This window comes from Typopeltis vanoorti, chromosome 12 (assembly GCF_054136105.1).
Source record: "Typopeltis vanoorti isolate ZY-2024b chromosome 12, IOZ_Tvanoo_1.0, whole genome shotgun sequence".
Taxonomy (NCBI): Eukaryota; Metazoa; Arthropoda; class Arachnida; order Uropygi; family Thelyphonidae; genus Typopeltis; species Typopeltis vanoorti.
This window is the reverse complement of record NC_143560.1, coordinates 18,974,666-18,996,060: the sequence shown is the minus strand read 5'-3', so window position 1 is coordinate 18,996,060 and position 21,395 is coordinate 18,974,666. Positions and strand designations below refer to the sequence as shown.

At 34.8% G+C, this 21,395-nt stretch overlaps 1 protein-coding gene across 5 annotated transcripts in view; it reads right to left on the bottom strand.

The window, feature by feature from the left end:
* The window catches only part of Atg7 (Autophagy-related 7), a 350,749-nt gene that overhangs the window by 74,552 nt on the left and 254,802 nt on the right, over nt 1–21,395 (bottom strand). For all 5 annotated transcript variants that reach the window (XM_090402077.1, XM_090402076.1, XM_090402073.1 and 2 more), the window contains one exon: nt 19,403–19,460. In XM_090402077.1, coding sequence (XP_090258203.1) covers nt 19,403–19,460 — 58 coding nt within the window. The remainder of the gene's footprint in view (nt 1–19,402; nt 19,461–21,395) is intronic.

The following is a 21,395-nucleotide window of genomic DNA, read 5'->3' as shown; positions in this document are numbered from 1 at the left end:
TCGACTATTTAAACAGCAAGAGTGCACATAGAGCTCTATATCTTAAACTATTAATAAAGGGATTGTATGCAGTGCCATATCTAAATATAATATAGGGTTAAGGGAAGCAAGACAGAAGGTAAAGGCAAATATACGAGAACACATTTTAATGTAAAAAAACAAGACCTAACACCATCACTGGGAAGTCCCCTCCACCACGAACAGGTGCCCCACATGGAGGGGGTCTCATTGAGGAAGACCATATATGACACACACTGGCTGTCATACTTGTTCTCGAATTCATTCACACTGCTTGCATACACAACATCCAATGGCAACCATTCCAATCATGCACCACTTTATGAGAGAAAAATCTAGATCTCACCTTCCTCTTGGCAGCATTCATTCTCAGCTTCCAAGGATGTCCTTTCCCCACCCTCAAAAAATGAAAAATTCCATCAACTGAAATCCAGGTTACCTTACATGGACTTACAATTCCTCCTTTCATCCCCCTTTAGCAAATGTTTACGTGGAACACTTTGAAAACAAAATACTTACTGTAGCTACATACAAGCTCTTAGTGTGGTTACGCTTTGTTGATGATGTGTTTACCATTTGGCCCCATAGAGACACTTTGGATGCTTTTGTTGCCAACCTAAACAGCTAGCACCCCAAAATTCACTTCACAGTAGAAGAAAAAGATGAATTTAATAACTGTTTACCATTTCTTGGCACATTACTCACCTGCCTTTCAGATGGATCACGATTTTTTTCCATTTACAGAAAGCCAACACACAAGAAGATACTACATAAACAATCACATCACATCCAGCCCAACAGTATGGTATTTTAAAAACACACACAGAGCCAGAACAATTTGTTCTAATAATACAGCTCTGTCCACAGAACTTAAATACTGTCATCCCTCGACTTATGTCTGTTTGAGTTACGTCAGTTTGAAGATACGTCCGGGATCCCATAATGGAATAAATAACATTTTCAACTATACTTTTGAACAAGACGCAAACGAGCGTAAAGCAAAAATGTTTTTATGTAGCAGCAGTGCAGTGGCAACAGCACATTCACCTGCAACCTCAATCAGCAGTCGGCATGTGGCTTCAACAGTTCCTCTGTTGATTTTCTGTTTGAAAAATAGGTTATTTGTGTATTTATCACTACATATTTCGCGATATTTTATGCAACATTGTCCTTACATGCCCAATTAAAAAACATGGTGAAGAATCGCAGAAAAAGAGGTGAGCAATGGATCTTGAAATGAAGTTGCAAGTTCAACAATAGTGACAAAGCAGCGACAAGATCTATCTGTGATTGGAAAAGCTACTTCCTCATGCATAGAGGACCTGAACCAAAAGCACATACCTCTTAGCACTATGACCATAACTGCTAATGCACTAAGTCTCTTCAACATGTTGAAGGAGAAAGTAAGACCTGATTATGACTACGAATTCAATGCTTCTTCTGGTTGATTCATGAGATTCAAGCAGCGTTTTGCGCTGCATAATGAGAAAATGTATGGTAAATCTGCAAGTTCTGATGAGAAGGCTGCCAAGGAGTTTGTGGAGAAATTGGATAAAATTATTATGGAGGAAAATTATTTGCCATAGCAAATATTTAATATGGATGAGACCTCCTTGTTTCGGAAAAAAATGCCGGAGCAGACATTCATCCACAAAAAGCTAAAATCTATGCCTGGTTTCAAAGCTCTTAAAGACCCTGTTACGATTCTGTTAGGGGATAATGTGGTTGGATATAAACTGAAACCATTTGTGATATGGCACAGTGAGAATCCACAAGCCTTCAAAAACATTAGGAAGCATACTCTTCCAGTTCATTAGCAGAGATATAAGAAGTTATGGATGATTCAAAAATTGTTTTTGCAGATGCCTTAATCAACTGTTATGTGAGTGAAATGGAAAGCTATTGTGTGAAAGAAAATGTAGAATTTAAAATTTTATTAATTCTAGATAATGCTCAAGGTCACCCGTCTTATATCAGTGATCTTGAACAAAGTCATGTTTCTCCCTCCAAACACTATGTAATATTATCTCTTTCTTTAATTTATTGTTCTCTTTTATTCTTGTGATATTATTATTTATTTTAATTTTCTTATCATCAAATCTTTGAACTATGCCTTTATATTTTCTTTTCCTTAACAGTTGTAACACCAAGTTTGTAGTCGTTCTTGAGCTAGTTCAATCACTTTTAATCCTCTCTGGCTATAATTTGACCCCCCCCCCTTCTTCTCAAGGTCGTAAGTATGCTATTTTTCATGTGTACATAGTCTAGATTTCAAGAAGTGTTTCAGGCTGGAACCAATTCCTATGTTTATCTTGCTGACTTTCTCTTGCACTGATCTTTAAAAATGTATTTGTTTTTTGACTGCACCATTAAAGATCACATAGAGGAATTGTATGTCTTTCCTATACATGCAAGAGAAACACGGAAATAGCTCTAAATGGCAACTCTAATTCAAGCAATGCTTTAAACTTAAATTCAGTCAATCATGGCTATTCTATCCTCAGGACACACAGGTTCTATATTTTATGAGACAGTGCATTGGCAAGGCAGAATCAGGCAAGCTATTAACAAATAAAACTGTTTATTCATTCTAAATCAAGGGAATTACAAAGATTAATTCTACACATATCAAAATATCTATTTCTAATTAACTCAGCTAAATGACAATCAAAACAAAGTAAAACGTGTCTGGTTCTCCGCTCGACTAGATTAGCATTTCTCGCTTAAGACCTTTTGATATAAAACAATATACATGCTCATAACAATCAGACACGTGATTAGACATATATACACTCATATGTAACTTAACTCAGACTAAAACAAAATTGGGCATACCTAAACTTTACAATCAATTTCCCCTTCATCACATAACATTAGCAAATTTCTCTGAACTCTGTAAACAATTAGTTCACCGTTAATTAGAAGTGCGGCTTTCCAACTTCACAAAAAAATGTTCTTCTTGCTAACTAACTATGGGATTAGTTAGTTGAATGATATTTATTAGTAGAAAGGAAAGTACATGATGCGTTTGCTTGCTATAAACAAATTTATGATGAAAAGAAGAAGAGGAAAAAGCAAAGCACATTGGACATTTTCATCAAAAAAACAAAGGTTACACCAGAAGAGCCACAGCCTGGTCCTTCACATAGGAAGATAATGAAGATGTGATCATGGAGGAAGATTTTCGTGATTACTGGCAGTAATGCACAGTACAATTTTATAATAAGGTTTATAAATTAAAATGCGAGTATACTTATTATTGTTAAGTCCCTAACCCCTATAACTGTTGATTTAATATATTGACTTGCATACATGATGATGCAGAAGATTCTCTGCATCATCTTGACCATACTGGTATTAAAATTTTTAAATAAAATATATACAAATGGACAAATACCAATAGAATGGAATACAAGAATAGTAATACCTATATTTAAAAAAGGGGATAAAACAAAACCTGCTAATTACAGAGGTATTAGTTTATTGAATACATGCTACAAAATATATAGTAGAATACTTAATGAAAAACTGAAAATATATAGTGAAAAAATATTATTAGAATGTCAAAATGGATTTAGAAAAGGATGCTCTACAGTGGATGCAGCTTTCTGTTTAAAACTACTTATAGAAAAAAGAAGAGAATTTAATTTAGAAACTCATCTTTTGTTTATAGATTACGAAAAAGCATTTGACAAAGTAAAAAGATATATACTGTTTGATATATTACAAAGAATAAATATACCTAATATTTTACTACGTGCAATACTGAATATATATACAAAGATAATGAAATAAAAATAAATGAAAAAATGTCTGAAAAACAATCTATAAACCAAGGGGTAAGACAGGGATGTCCTCCATCTCCAACACTTTTCAGTATTTACATTAATGAAATATTAATACAGTGGAACACCTTAAACAATCCAGGTATAGAAATTTCCTGGAATAACAAAATAAATATGCTATTATTTGCAGATAATCAGGTAATAATATCAGATAAGGAAGAGAATTTACAAAGAGCAATATATATAATTTAAACATTATAGTAGAACAGTTTGGAATGAAAATTTCCATAAATAAAATTAAAACAATGGCATTTTGTGGACCAAAAGAAGTAAAATAGTTATTAATAATAAAATAATAGAGAAGATAAATACTTTCAGTTATCTTGGATGTGAAATATCATATGAAGGAGAAAAAGACATAAAAATAAAAACTTCAAAATTTTTACAGATTATAGGCCTGATAAATAAAACACTCAATCCAAATATAGTACAAAAAGAAACATGCTTGAAATATGTGATACTTTAGCAGTGCCCACATTATTATATGTCAGTGAAATTTGGTCAATAAACAAACAAGATAAACAAAGAATAAAACAAGTGAAATGAGATTTATGCGAAGAACTGCAAAATACACATTATTAGACCAAAAAAAGAATGAAGACATTTTAAAAGACTAAAAACAAAATCAACAGAAGAAAACCTAAACAATTATAAACAAAAATGGATAGAACATGTAAACTGAATGGCCAACACCCAATATCCTAAACAAATACTAAAATATAAGCCGATTGGAAAGAGAAGGCAGGGCAGACCTCAAAAAAGGATATCAGATGGACAATGAGACTGGAAAGAACAATATGGTCTATATACCTATAATTAGCATCATGATAAGGTTCATGATAGGGTTCTTTGCATGGTGAGTGGAATGTGTTGTCTGAGTGTGCTGCGAATGCAGATACATTGAATTTAAGGCACTGCTTGGTGAGCTTTGTGTGTGTGTGTGTGCGATAGTGTGTGCCTCTGGCAATGAGTCTCTGACTCCATGGAGGTCTGATGTTAAACCCCGCTTGTATAGGGATGGATATAGGGTTGGTGAGATGGATAGGAGGGTGGTTGATGGAGAGATATTAGAGAGTAGTTTATTTAGGAGTAGAGTCCAAAAGAAGGTCTGTGACTAGTGGTGTGCTGCAGGGTTCTGTTCTTGGACCACTACTGTTTAATTTCTTCATTAACAATATAGGAAAGGATCTGAGAGGAACTGTTCAGTTACTTTCCGATAATGCAAAATTGGGTAGAGCAATAGTTAATACAGATCATTTCAAAATTTTGCAGGATGATTTGGATAGATTGGCACACTAAACAAAGGAGAATGGATGTCAGTTTAATGTGGCAAAGTATAAGATTATGCATTTTGGGGTGAAAAGATCACCAGCTGTATACCACATTGGTGGAACCATACTCCAGGAAATTGACAAAGCCAGAGACTTGGGAGTGTTAGTGGATAGGGAGTTCAAGTTTAGAGGGCACATAGCAAAAGTGGCTAAAGCAGCTCATGAGATCATTTGGTTACTGATGAATACTTTAACGAGCAGAAACAAGCAGGTTATTGTTCCTCTTTATAGAGCCTTGATAAGATCCCATCTTGACCACTACGTAGAGATCTGGGTGCCAAGGTTTCTTGGAGGTGGAGGAGAAGATCCAGAGGTGAGCGACCAAGATGGTAGCAGGTCTATGGAATGAATCTTACAAGAACAGATTGAGGATTTGTTGGTTACAAAAACTGGTTAATAGGTAGAAAAGGGGTGATGTGATTGAGACATAAAAATTACAGAGAGTTTTTACAAGATTAATTCAGAGGAAATTTTTCAGGTGTTGGGAGAACTAGGGACTATCCATGGAAAGAGTAAGAGTGTACTTAACAAGGGTGTTAGAACTAGGTTTTTTGCTTGGAGAGTAGTGAATGAGTGGAATAGGTTGCCAGAGTCTGTTGTGGGTGATATGACTGTGAATGACTTCAAAGCAAAGCATAATAAATAGTACGCAAATGTTGGATAGTTCTTGATATGATGTTAATAGCCTCCCTCGATGAATTTAAGGACTCCTTGGAGTTGCCCATAATAATAATAATAATAATGAGGAGGAGGAAGAACTGTCAATATCTGCCTGCAGAAACACATTAATGACTCCAAATTAACACCCTCAAAAACAGCTATAACAATTTGCTCTAATGAAGAAGCTCTTAAACAAGAATTAAAAATTATTAGCAATACATTTATAAATAATGTCTATAGTAAAAATAAAAAAATAAAAAATAAAAAATCAGCTAACGCCTTTTTATTCCCGTATATACGGGAGTAGGCGAGGCCATTTAGCCCTATCTAACTTTTGGAGACTGAGTGGGCAATTCAATCTCCACTGGTACCCAATCAGAGACAGATGGCCCAAGGCTATCACTAATTAAGCGGTACGCAGTGAAGAGAGACGGCTCAAATGTGCCGCCATCTCGTGGTCTCTAACCCTAACACAATATATTTAATGTCTGAAAATAATGTGGGTTCTACGGTCGATTTTCTTGAGTTTACAGGACGAAAAACCCGAGTTTCCGGGAGGAAAAACCTGCTTGCCCGTGCCAGAGATCGACTAACTCGGGAACCGGTCGAAAAAAGGCTTAGAAAAATTTCCTCTAGTCGCCGACTAGACTCGAAACCAAGACTTCCTTCGTGCGGCCTAGCGCGGTGGTGTGCAAACGCCACATCCACTGATAGTAAAAATACTATTAATAAAATTGTTCATAAAACTTTATCAAAAAATAATATAGATTACAGTAAAACTATTGCTATCCCATACAATAAAGAGTTATCAGAGAAAATTAATAGAATCCTACACCATTACAATCTTAATGCCACTTTTAAACCACCTTTAAAATTAAAAAACATATTCAACTCTTCTAAGGATCCTCTTTCCCCATTGGCACATCCTGGACTTTATTGCATCTATTGCACCTGTAACTTGCCTTATATTGGAGAAACTGGGCATACAATCCCTATTCATAAAAAAGAGCACAAATGAGACATTAAATTATGTTAAAGATACCAAGCAATTTTAAACCTGGTTTTACTCCATTTTTCCCAAGTAAGCAAACAGACAAAAATGTCAAGTTTGCGCCTGCAAGTGATGCAAGACTAGCTGATCCTACAGGTAGTGCAAGACCAAGGCAACTCATGGTAGAGGTGGAACAAGCTCCGATCCAAGCCTTTAATACAAAACATCATACATCCCCTTCTTGGAGATGTGTTTTGGCATTAAGGGTAAATATTAAGATAAGTGATCGGAGCTTGTTCCACCTCTACCACGAGTTGCCTTGGTCTTGCACTACCTGTAGGATCAGCTAGTCTTGCATCACTTGCAGGTGCAAACTTGACATTTTTGTCTGTTTGCTTACTTGGGAAAAATGGAGCAAAACTAGGTTTAAAATTGCTTGGTATCTTTAACATAATTATACCCAAGGTAAAAATACTTTCTACGAGACGTTAAATTTAACAATTTTGGTGAAGCAGGCCTCTCAGATCACGCTCTTAACACCCTACACCAAACTGAGTGGAAAAGTATTTGCTCATTACATCACACAAAAACCTGGTATGAACGAAAATTTAAAGAAGCCTGTGAAATTTTGATTAATCACCCCAATCTTCACAATAATGGTGGCATAAAAATTCCAAGAATTTGAATGGTACACATTCAACCCTTATTTTCCAGCATACCCAAATTTTAGGACTTGAAGCAATTTTTCAGCTTTTATTGGTCACTATCCATACCAGTTGGCTGTAATTTATATGCATACTTATATAAGTAATAATTTTTTATTTATTAATTTTTTCCTTTTTGTAAACATGTTGCTCTCCAGCTTAATTTAATTTTGTAACCTAATGGATAATAATAATAATAATAGGACTCTAGCTTTGATGTAGTAAGGGTTTTTTTTTTTTTTCACCAGAGGTCAGACCAATAGATGTAACAGTTGGTCAGTAACTACTTTAGCATGCCATGTAGATTGTAGTGCAGCTTGTTTCTTTATATATATGTGTATACTACAGATGATGACCTTAATGTGAAGGTCGAAATGTTGAGTGTCTATTTTGGTTTATATTATGCTAAAATTTTATTCTAACACAGTAGTTTCTTCTACATAATTTGCATAATGTAGAAGAAAACCTCCCTTTTATACAGGGACAGATATAAATCAGAGAGATTATTTTTAGAATCCACCACAGCATTACAACATTTGCCAGTTGTCAAATCTGAACAAATCACCGATTCATTGGAACAAAAGCTCCCTTTTATACAGGAACAGATATAAATTAAGATTTCTAAAATCCACCACAACATTACAACATTTGCCAAATCTGAATAAATTTGGGTACTTCACTTTATGAAAAATTTGGGTGAGTGTAATCTTTAGACCTTCAGCAAGATTCCATTCACAGAAGGCACCTGAGGACTGTAGGATCCCATCTTTCATACTTAATCTGTGTTTGCCTTCCTGCTAGTGTGCTGCATGCACATGCTTAGTTTTATTCCTTTGTGCCCACAAAGGATGACTTGGTGATCAAGGCAAAATATTGGCTTAATTTCTTAGCTAAATAATTTTAGTTTGTAATTATCTCTAGATGTATGTCTTTTCTCCACTAAACATCAACATAAGCTTTAATACCTCTGCCATTTTAATACCTTTAAGTTTTCATCTAGTCCCCCACCTCCAATATTCAGAGAATTAATGGATCTGTCTGAAATGAATGCCATACTGAACTGAACAAATAATTAGGCTTAATTGTTCAAATAAGGTTATTCTTCCATGGTCATTCTTCCTTTTACACAGGAATAAAATTATCTCGAATTTTCCTTGACTTCTTTGGCTAACTTGCAAAAATTTGATTTTATCTTCCTCACTAGGAAAGAGCATACTAGGAGATTTGTAGCCACACTAATCTCTTAGTCTGTTCTTCATACCACTAAGCTACATCATTGCTCTTTTTATGATACAACATTCTCTTTTTAAGCAACTCCTTTAGTGTTATTCAACCATTTAACTTCCATGTAATTTATTTTCCTAACTCTGGGGATGCAGGCAGATATTCATTCTTCGACTCTGTCCCACATATTACCGATATCTCTACTGATCAGTTTTTGATGCCAGGGCAATGTTTCTAGCTTCATTGTTCACAAATATCCGCAAATTCTTGGTTAATGCTCTGTCACCTCTTGAGTCACAAATGCACGAATCACCATCAACAGATGTAGGAATAACAGTCATCTCATTTATAGATAATTCTCTGATTTTACTTCTAAGGTTGCTTCCATTTCACAGTGCTTAAGATAACTGAATAATAATGCTAATATTAGTTTTTAAAGGTACCTGTTGCATAACTATAAATAACAAATTACATGATAATCACAGTAATTAACTTTATTGAAAGTACAGATATTTTGTATACTGAAAATAACAGTATATCAGTGTGCAGAAACAAGCAAATCAAAGAACAAGGTACGTACAAGAATCAGTTTACCAATTAAAAATGAATGCTGCTAACTAGAAATTAATAATTAATAAATACTATTAAAACTATTTTTGATGTTTACGTAAAACGAGAATCTCCCAAACTTTTGGGGTAGAGAGAGAGAGAGAGAAAGAGACATTCTATTAAATACTCCATACATTTTCTTTAAATTCAAAAACTGTAATTCATAGTAATATTCAGTACTGAACCCTTGCTATTAGGATTTTATTTTTTAATCAAGAGATTTGTCTCTCTTCCCAAAATGTTTGGGAGATTCTCATTTTATGTAAACATCAAAAATAATTTTAATATTATTTATTAATATTAATTTCTAGCTTGCAGCAACCATTTTTAATCAGTAAACCAATTGTTGTATATACCTTGTATTCCTGTTCTTTGATTTGCTTGTTTCCACACATTGATGATGTACTGTTATTTTCAGTATGAAATATCTGTGCTTTCATTAAAGTTAATTATTATGGTTATCATGTAACTTGTTGAATAATACTAATAACTAAAATCTATAATTATTATTATATAAGCAACTCCATGGAGTCCAGAGGTCATCGAGTGAGAAAGATCCTAAATGTTATGCCAAACATTATCCAGTATTCACGTAATATCAATCTTCTCCTTGACATGATGTTAGGGCCTCCCTCGATGAGTCTGTCGACTCCTTGGAGTTTCCCGGAACAACAACAATAATAATAATAATAATAATACTTTTGCTTTGAACTAATTCACAGTCGTGACATCCACAAGATTCTAGCAACCTATTCCACGCATTCATCACTCTCCAAGCAAAATATCTAGTCCTTACACCCTTGTTAACCACATTTGTTCAATTTCCAAGGATGGCTTGGAAACTGAGCAATGATAAATTGGAAATTGAACTAGGATGAATTTTTCTTGTTCTCTCATCACCAGACCTGTTCTGAAAAATTTCCTCTACATTAATCCTGTAAAAAACCCTTCAGTAATTTGTATTTCCCAATAATATCACACATTTTCCACCTGCTAACCAATTTCTGTACTCTACAAATCTTCAACCTGTCCTCATAAGGTGCATTCTATAGACTTACCACCCCTCTGTCACTTGCCTCTGGATCCTCTCAATCTTCTCCTCAACACCAAAAAACCCAGGTGACCAGGTATGCGCATGGTAAGCAAAATGGAGTCTTACCACAATCCTATAAAGAGGTATGATAATTTTACCTCTGCTTGTCAGGGTATTCTTTAGTAACTAAGCTATCTGTTAAACTGTTTTAGTTACTTTTGCAATATGCCTCTAAACTTCAACTCCCTATCCACTAACACCCCCAAATCCCTGGCTTCATCAATTTCCTGGATTATAACTCTCATCACATACTCTATTCCATAATTTAATACCTTACACTTTGCCACATTAAACTAACATCTGTTCTCCTTTGCTCATACAGCTAGTCTCTTTAACCTCCCTACTAGCTGAGGTAGATGAAATAGTGAGACCAAATTGCACTTCTTATCCATGTTATTCAACGGGTGTTACAAGATCATATCCAGATTTAGCTGGACATCTATAAATATCATGGGCAGTTGGGGGGTTAAATCATCCAGCAAATTTTTGACCCAATACTCTACCCCAATTCTGCATCATTGGCAAAAAACAACTGAATATTTTCTCTCAGATCATTCCCTGTATCATTAACATACAAGTTAAATAGCAGTGGCCCAAGTAGAGAACATTGTGGCATACCACTAGTCGCAGGCCTTCTATTGGACTACTACCAAATCAATTACTGTCTACTAATTCTCAATCATCCACTCTCTTATCCATCCCCCATATGCTGCAATTATTTATCAGAATTACATGTGGTATCCTGTCAAAGTCCAGTAGTATCACAGTATACCCATTACCTTTATCCAAATCATCTGTCACTGTATTATAAAAGGTGAGTAAGTTACCAAGACATGACCTACCCTTCACAAAACTATGTCCCCCCCCTCCACCACCACCACCCATAGTAGCTCATTCCTGTCTATCCTTTCCTGTATTTTTCTCTTAACCAACTTTCCCAATACCTTGACCACGATGCCTTATTTGTTGATCAGTCAGTAATCTGCTGCTTCAGTCTTGAAGCCTCCTTTATGCAATGGAACTATTTTCCTCTTTTTCCATCCCAAGGGGTGAAAAGAGAGGAAACCCAGAGCTAAGACTTAAACACTGTGGTCAAAGGCACTGCCACTTCCCTAGTGCCCTCTCATAAAACTCAAGCTGATATATCATCTAATCCAAAAGTTCTGTAATATCCTGTGCACCCATCTATCTCTATTTCCATAAAAGTCCTTGCCTCTCTCTTGTTGCTGCAATATCTCCACCAACTGGATGGTATACTCTTGCAAAGTGTTCACTTAGTAATTCAAATACTTTGTCTACTTCAGTTACCTCCCTACCCATCAGTAGTCATTAAAATTATTTTTCCATAATCATTCTTCCTTTTACTTGCAACATACTGAAAGAACTCTTTGGTATTATCTTTGTCTGCAATTTTGTCTGATTCTAGGTATGAGTCAGGAGAACCACTTCCTATGCACTATCAACATCCTGCCCTTGCAGTTTCACATGCAATGCCGCTGATCCAAGCCATCTCCTAAGCTTGTCATACCCACTAGCCCTGTAATTCTACATATAACCTCCCTCTTAACTGAAAATTCCACATAATTAGTCACATCCTAGGTCAAGACCATGTGATCACTCTCTAATTGGTGGTAATGTGATCATCTTGGTTACAGTGAACTTCCCCTGATGCAATTACTAGATCTAGCACTTCAAACCCCTAGTACATCCCATCACATGCTGCTTCAGGTAATTATTCCATAGTAACTGCATAACTTCTATTTCCTTCCTCCAATGTGTCCCTTCCTTCTTCTAATCTATGTTCCCATAGTTGAAATTCCCTATAATAATTAAGTACCCTCCACTCAATGTTTCCCTAGTCTACAGCAGCAATCAACTGTATATTTTGTTGTGCTGCTTCTATCTCACATCAGATGGCCTCATACACACTAGTTCCACTGGCCTCCAGTTGAACTACTATTCTCTATGGTTGCAGTTCACTAGCTATCATCAAGAATCCTTCCATTCTTTTCTCTCTATCCTCCTCAAAAATAACTCTTCACATTCTATCCTACTAACTGTATCATCTTCTGTCGGCCACATCTCACTAATGCCAATAACCTTTGGCCAGGATGAACTAACCAATAACAAAAACTCCTCCTTATTCCAAATGCACCTGGCATTAGTGTACATGTTTCATTAAGGAAATACTGTATTACTTAAAATTATAATAATGGAATTAACTCACATAAAATATTATTTATTAGTAGAATTTCTGCCTGAGTATCACAGGCATCTTCAGTACATGTAAAAAGTTAATTAAACAATAACTGACAATTCCAAAAGGTGCCACCTAATGTAAGATAACTAAAAAAGGTCATTAAATTTCCTAACTTATTTAAAAAAACAGATAAATAAATAAATATATATATATATATATATATATACACACACACACACACACACACACACACAAATTAAAAAAGTTAGGAAAGTTTAGCTGATTTTAAAAGTACTATCTCCCACAAAGGGGATAGACGTTGACCATCGGATCTATTTAAGTTAGGAGAGTGAAGTAAAGTTTCACATGTTTCTTTATAAAGCCGTTCCATGAGGAATCGACTTTTGTGAAGGACTTCTGTCTTGTTCCAACGAACTCTATATCTATTGTTGATGGCATGCTCTACAGTCCAGACTGTTGAGGTTCAAGGTACTGAATATATGACTTGTGTTCTTCTAGCCGAATAAAAGCAGATCTTCCTGTTTGTCCGAAATAAGATAACCCACAAGAGCAAGGAATCTGGTAGACACCTGGATAACTGAGATGTGGAAGCTTGTCCTTTGGAGAAATGTGGAGATTTTTCATAATTCAAACTACTAAAATATTTAGTAGTTTTAATACTTTTGCTATGAGTTCACTAATGCCTCGCACATAAAGGATAGGAATACATGTTATTTCTTCTGTATTTGAAGAGGAAGATATATCAGCGCTACTCAAAGCTCTTTTGATGAAAAAATTCTTATATCTATTAGATAAAAAAGAAGAAATAATATATTGCAATTCTTTCTGTAATAGTTCCTCTGAAGAAACAAAAGGAGTGGGGCCTGATGAACCAGTTTTTTTTTTTTTTTTTTTTAATAGTTCTCGCCTTTTGACTGGGATGGTGATGAGATTCAGCATGGATATAATGGTCTGTATGAGTCTTCTTCCAAAAAATTGAGAAATGTAGGCTACCATCTGGTTGATGAAGAATTAAAAGATCTAAAAAGGCTAACTGCTTATTTACTTCTACTTCTAGGATGAACTGGATCCTTGGATGAAGTGCATTGAATTTAGAGAGAAACTGTTGTAATTCATCAGAAGACCCATTCCAGATTGCAAAAATGTCATCTACATATCTGAACCAATTAGTAGGTCTAGGAGAAATGTTGTCAAAAATATGTTGTTCAAAGTGCTCCATAAAGAAGTTGGCAATAGCAGGAGAAATAGAATTGCCCATTGCTGATCCTTTGATTTGTTGATATAACTTGTTTTTAAAGGAAAAATAACTGAAATATATTACAAAATCAAATATTTTCACGTCTGAAGGAAATTCTTGTTGCAGTAATTCAATGGTGTCAGATAAAGGAACATTAGTAAATAATGAAACAACATCTAGACTAATCATAATATCTGAAGCAGCCAAATGAAGATTTGAAATTTTTTTAAATTTTATTTTTGAAATCCAAAGAATTTTTTATATAAGTAGCAGTTCTTCAAGTTGAAGAAGTGAGTAAATTTGATAAAATTTTTGAAATTTTATAAGTGGGACAACCTATACAGTCTACAACTCATCTTAATGGAATGCCTGGTTTATAAACTTTTGGAAAACCATACAATCTAGGTGGATGACCAAAGGATGTTTTAAGTTTTTTCTTTTGATCTTCATCCCATATAGATACATTATCTATAAGAGAATTAGCTCTCTTTAATTGACTAGCGGTAGGATCTGATGTGAGGGGCCTGTAAGTTGAATAGTTGCAGAGCAATAGAGACATTTTTCTCTAAGTTAGGAAACCTAATGACCTTATTTATTTTAAATTAGCTACTTAGGTGGCATCTTTTGGAATTGTCTTATTATTATTATTAATACGTGACACCTCCAGGAAGTCAAAAGACTCATCGAGGGAGGGCACCTACTCTACAACTCTTTGTCTCCACCACTCAATCCACCAACCAGGTTGGGTTGCCTTCATCATTCTACACCAACACCATCTATCGTCGACCACCATCACTAGTAATTTCACAGACAATCACATGATTTAATTTAATCTTATGATTTAATTAGCTTTATACATGTACTGAAGATGCCTGTGATACTAAGGCAAAAATAATACCAATAAATAATATTTTACACGAGTTAATTCCATTATTATAATTTTAAGTAATTAGTGTTTTAGGCCCACTGGGGACATTATGCTTTATACTAACTATTCCATTCAGGTCTGTTACCAGCAGTACTAACTTAAGCATGTTTTGTGCATTCTCAACTCCCTCACTCAACAGCCCCCCCCCCCGAATTCTATTTCCTTGCTTTTGCACCTCAAATCCTAATTCATTCAACAGGACTTTTTCCAGGCTCTGAACACCAAATCCATTCAAACCATCCACTTTGCATAAGTCCTTCTGTCCATCAAACTCACTCCATACATCCACAAACTCCACATCATCCCTCCTGCATAAACTATGCATTGACTCATTCACTATCATGGCCCTCCTTTTCTCAACTGAACTCTGTCATACAATGGCAATTATGCAATATTTGAATTTATATAAATGAGCAATTCTATAAATATTCTTTCTCCTCCCTCTAGTTCATATCCTCACAGTTGAAATGATTCATAATGACAATCCTTGTATCCATAAGATTTATCTTTCATCTTTGTCATCAAATGATCCAAATCTATAGTAACACCCATTTGTGAGATATCCTGTTAATTTCTATCACATACCTAATAGCTTCAAATACATTGTCTGTATTATTCATACTATCACCATCATTCCCATGTTTGTTCATATGTTGTCTGTTATCCCCGAATACACTTAATCCATTATGTTCCATTCATGTAACAATATCCTCCTCTCTTAGCCAGGTTTCATTAATCACAATAATTTCAGGTCTCACTCAATCTACTAATGCTGTGCACTTCTTGTCCTTATTCCAGATGTTTCTGGTGTATACATGTGATAGATGATTACAAAGCTGATGAGTATTGTTGTCACTTTTAAAGAATGACCAGTTCAAATAGGGAGCCAGGATGGATTCCTCAACCAAATCACCCAACTATTTCTATATTCTTGTAGAAAGGCTTATACGTTGGTTATACATGATTATTAAATAACAAGGAATTCATAACGTATACTAGAATATTAATTAAATTAAACTTTAATATATATTTCCAATATTTCGGCAACATCATGTTGCCATCTTCATGGGAACTTAAGATAAAGACACATGCACGCAGGCACTACACACAGCAAATGATGATGAAGCGAGGAAGCTACCGTTTTTCTTCAAGTCCTGATGGTACCCCCCTAGAGGGCTATATTAGGTATTCTTGGCCATTGAAGTAAAATTCTCCTGATGTATGTTTCCCAAATTTGGGGCAGCCTCATGCATCCAAATTTGTTGAGGTTTGGCATGTTTCTTAGGGCTGAGGCTGATTCCATGAATAGTCTTTCAAATTTGAACTTGCTGAGGTGTATTACTGTGGCTTTCTTCCACCTTATTCTGTAGTGTGTATCCAGAGCATGGTGTGCAAGCCTAGAGTGGCTGTAGTGGTGAAACTGGATTAGATTGGCCTACTTACCTCCCTATTGAATACAATCCCACCAACTCACAAATTAGAAAACTCCACGGGCTCCTTAAGAAGGTCACTTCTTGGCCAGTGGAACAAACTAAAACCATTTAACTCTAGATTCCCCTCCCCCTCCCGTATATATGGGCTCCCAAAAATACATAAACAAAATGTGCCATTATGCCCCATAGTGGATGGCATTGATTCCCCCACATACAAATTAGTTAAACATTTAGCCAAAGCACTCAGACACTATACTGGCAACACACCACCAACATAAAAAACTCAGCCCACTTCAATGCCATCATAGAAAACTTTACACTCCAACATAATGGTCAGTTTTGACGTCTCCTCCTTATTCACAAATGTGTCTTTTTCTTAAGTTCCCATGAAGATGGCAACATCACGTTGCCGAAATATTGGAAATATATATTAAAGTTTAATTTAATTTATATTCTAGTATACGTTGTGAATTCCTTAAGTTATTTAATAATCAACTATTTCTATAGTTTTCTTTCTTCACAAAATCAGTCCCACTATTCCCAGGGTTCACAGCTAATATACTATCATTGTCTTTTTCACTCTTAATGATATTGCATTCACAATTTCAATCTCTTAATTTAATGCACATATTCATGCTTTCATGCAACTACTCAGATACATCTAGTTTTTCTGGCCATTCACATTCAGTCTTTCATTGAAGGGCAATTTCTCCACATACCTAAACTAAATCCATTCTTTTGAAATCAAAATGGTCTCTATACATCAACATACATACATACTATTTCTTTTACATAGTCTACTCACTGATCATATCTTCTCTCATATCATATTATCTCTTTTCAAACCACTTTTTTGTTTCTTAATCGTATCATCCACTCAGTGTACTTGCCACATATCATGAATCTTTCCTCTTGGAAAACAATTTTATTACTTAATTCATTCAGAATGATCTAATCATGGATTCAACTGAATATATATTTTCTTCATGAAACTGTATATAAGGAAAATTTTCAGTCTTCATCATTCATTGTATTTTTTAGTTTAATATGATTAATTCTTACTTATTTGTGATAAGTAATATAATGAAATAAATTAATATTATTCATGGTCTTGAGACTAGTGTTTTCTTTCAAATGTTGAAATAGAATGCTTACTGAATATCTCTTTCACATCCTCATAATCTGGCTAATTTCTGGTACTGCCCATTTAATTAACTGATTAATTAATCACTGTTAATTCGTTCTTTGGAGACACCCTGTTATATTTCTTACACAAACTTTCTAAAATAAATTTTGTGGTATCTCTTCTTATTTCCTTTCTCTTACTTGATTATAGATGCTCTCAAAGCCCAGCTATCGATTTCCTTATGAATCTCATCACTACAAATGTGACACTTTCGAATATATGAAAGTATGGATGAAAAATGGCTGCCAAATGATAATGACTTTTTTCTTTTAATAGCAAAGAAGTGATATTACTGTATAACATATTTATAAATTCAGCAAACTGAATAACGACCACTGAAATTTTCATGCACACATCAAGTTTCCAATAACAATAATTTAATCTAAAAAGCTTTTTATTTTTCTAAGCATATATCATTCTGTTAATGTCAGAATTATAGAAGAATTTTCCTATTGAGTATTCCAGGCTAACTACCCTTCACTTGAAAAGTCAAGATAAAATTTCTTCACATCCTGGATGGGATTCAAACCTAGGTCCCACCAAAAGGGCATTATCAATAAGTGACCTATGGTAGCTTTTATCCACTTTTTCCTATATGGCAAATTTTTCCAAACAGCCCAACACTCCTTTCCATTAAAAGAGTGAAGTTCAGATATGTTGATGCTGTATTTTTCATCTGGCACATGGGACAAACTATTTCATGCTTTCCTTAACTATTTAGCTTGAAAAGCAAGCCTCTCTTCTTTTCCTTTTTTTTAAAATCAAAATGCATACAGAACAGTATATAAATGTAGACTCACACCATCTCCCCATCCATAAACTTGGTATAATTAACACCCTGAATTGAACAAAGGGCCTTACACATCTGCTATAATGAGCAAGCTTGAACTCTAGGTCATCAAATAACTTTCACCAACAATGGGTATAATGAAAGTACTGTTAACAAAATCTTATATTTTGTTAACAGTACATCCTAGAGTGTATGAAGGCATCCACTAAGCCCAAACTCATCCTTCTGACTGCCAGATGGTGAAGAAGCATGATTTGTCACTCCAGAGAACACGTTGCCATTGCTCAATGGTGCTGCATGTGCAAATACCATCAGCATTTACACCCCTCCACATGACGCTTGGCATTGTCCTTGCTGATGTTAGGCTTGTGTGTGGCTGTACAGCCATGTTCTTCAGCTCTAAACAAACATCCATGGTGCTGGCATTGCTTGCAGAGGCATTTCAGAGCTCAGTAGCAAGTGTTAGTCAATTTTTTCCAAACCATGTGCATCAGCACTTTCACTCTGTAATTTTAGGTAGCCTACCCTTTCACAAATATGCTATTGTTGCTCCTAGGCATTTGCACTTCACAAAACAGCACTTAAAGTTGATCAAGGCAGAAATTTCCTGAACTGAGCTTTTGCAAAAGTGGCATCCTATGATGTTGCCATGTTGAAAGTCATTGAGCTCTTCACAGTATGGCCAATTTTTATCAAGTATATGCTAATGTTTGTGTATGAAAACTGCATGCATCCTTTTATACCTGTATGAGCTATATTGTGATGTATATAAGCCATATCACTACTACTGCAAAGGGGAGTCCAGATATTTTTGATCAGATAGCGTACGACAGTAATTGCTATGCACTGTTATGAAATACACTTGATAAAAATGAAACCATCAAATCAGATATATATTATACCATGCTGATTTTGTAAAAAATGCCTCCACTCCATTCACCCTCAATCTTGATTATTCTGAACTTTACTGAAACATTAAATAACTTGCTGCATTACTATTAACTGTAGGTTAAAATCCCACTGATGCATAGGTATTTATTGTAATAGCTTATAAACTGCTATTATTATTAGAGCCAAAATAAACAGGAACATGAATTTTTACCGATTTTTTTAAAAATTATTTTTTACTTACTCTTTTCTGAAACAGGATGGCCAGGCATTGGAATGGTGAAATTTACTCCTTGTGCATTCTGTCAAAGAAATTTTGATGTTTGGATAACTAAACTTATTTCATACCAAATAAAAAAATAAAATGAAAATGAAAAACAAAAAAACAGAGAGAGAGAGATAAGATCAAAAGAAAAATTCTGAATAAATGTGACATGTAGAATTATTATTATTATTATTATGATGATGATGATGATTCAGGCCTTTATGGAGTCACAAGATTCATTGTAGGAGGCCCATCCTAGTAAACACATAAGTCTATCATACCACTCCTTGACCATTTGTGCTCTCTCACCACAGTAACTTTTGTATTTTCAAATATTTCGTATTGAAAATAACAGTACATTATCAGCACATAGAAACAAGCAAATCAAAGGAACAGGAATACAAGGTACATACAGCAGTTGGTGGTTGACCAATTAAAAATTGTTGCACGTGCCTAGAAATTAATATTAATAAATAATATTATTAAAAACTATTTTTGATGGTTACATAAGATAAGAATCTCCCAAACTTTTGGGAGAGAAGAGAGACAATTGTTCTGATTCAGATTTGGCTGATGTAAAAGGGAACTTTCTTTGAAAAGGCATACAGATTTAAACATGAACGCTTTGAGAAGTATGGACAACTAGTGTCCATCTCTTCCTCTGGAAAAATATCCAATATATCACTGGATGTGTCAGAATCACTGTAAGTTCAAGTTACTTACAATGGATACCGAAATATCCATTTCTTCTGTAGGAGGGTCTGGTGGTTTAACTTTAAGTGATAACCTTGATAATTTTTTTACATGTGTGTTCTCATCGAATGTAATCTTTTTTTGAGTTGTTTCTGGAGTGAGATCGTACATCATGCGATTGATGTGCTTAACAGAGCAAGAGTCATAATTGCAAAGTTCGGGCATGGTGAAATTACCAGTTGTTGGAATAGATAAATGAATTTGAGTTGCTGTTTACATTTTCTTAACTGCTACTCTCTCATCATAAAAGGATCCCAGAGCAGGTGTTTTAATGGCCAGCTCTTTTTTTTTTTTTTGCATCCTGATATATGTTTTGTTCTGTTTTTATCTTTTGTATTTTATTTCACCTTTCCACTTCTGACATGCACAGGAGTATGCTGGATGATCTCCCTAACAGTTTACACATTTAGCTTTCTTTGCAGAACAAGATTTGTTATCATGCTCTTTACTACCACATCGGGCACAGGTAGCAGGGCCACATCAGGCAGTTTGGGCATGTCCAAAATTACTAAGTATCTGCAGTACAGTTCCAGCTACATTCGACATTCCATTACAATGGAAAGAAAGCCTAAAGATATCAATGCAAAAAAGGAGATTTAAACAACCCTAGAAAATTAGAAAATTTTCAGAAAATTATTTCTGAAGATTTTTTCCAGAAAATTAATTTCTTGAAAAACAGGCAATGTAAAACAAATCAACTGCTTTAGAAGGAACAAGAGATAAAAACCTTCCTTTAATCTTAAATTTCATAGATTTCTCAAAAGCCTTCAATTCAATCAGTAGACAAATGATGTTCAAAATTCTGCTATTGTGGCATACTCCTGAAAATAATTAAAGCAATAGTATTCAAAACCATACCAGAACTACCATACAAGAGGAATTGTTAATAGAGAGAGGACTGAGAGCTTTCCTACTTCCATTTTCTTTAGGGAGACTCTCTGGCACCATATATTTATTATTATTACACCCTTGACTATGTTTTCAAATTTACAGGAAAGAATGTAGAATCACTCTTCAAGATTTGGCAGGACAAACCCACATAAGCAGTCTTTGCTTTTCTGATGATGTGCTAATCGACTAACATTCAGACTACCTAAAACAACCTGGATAATTTATGTAAGATGCAGCATTCATTGGGTTGGCGGTCAACAGCAATAAAACTAAAAGTTATAAAAAAACAGAATGGAAGGAAATATTTAGCTATATGACCACACTCATA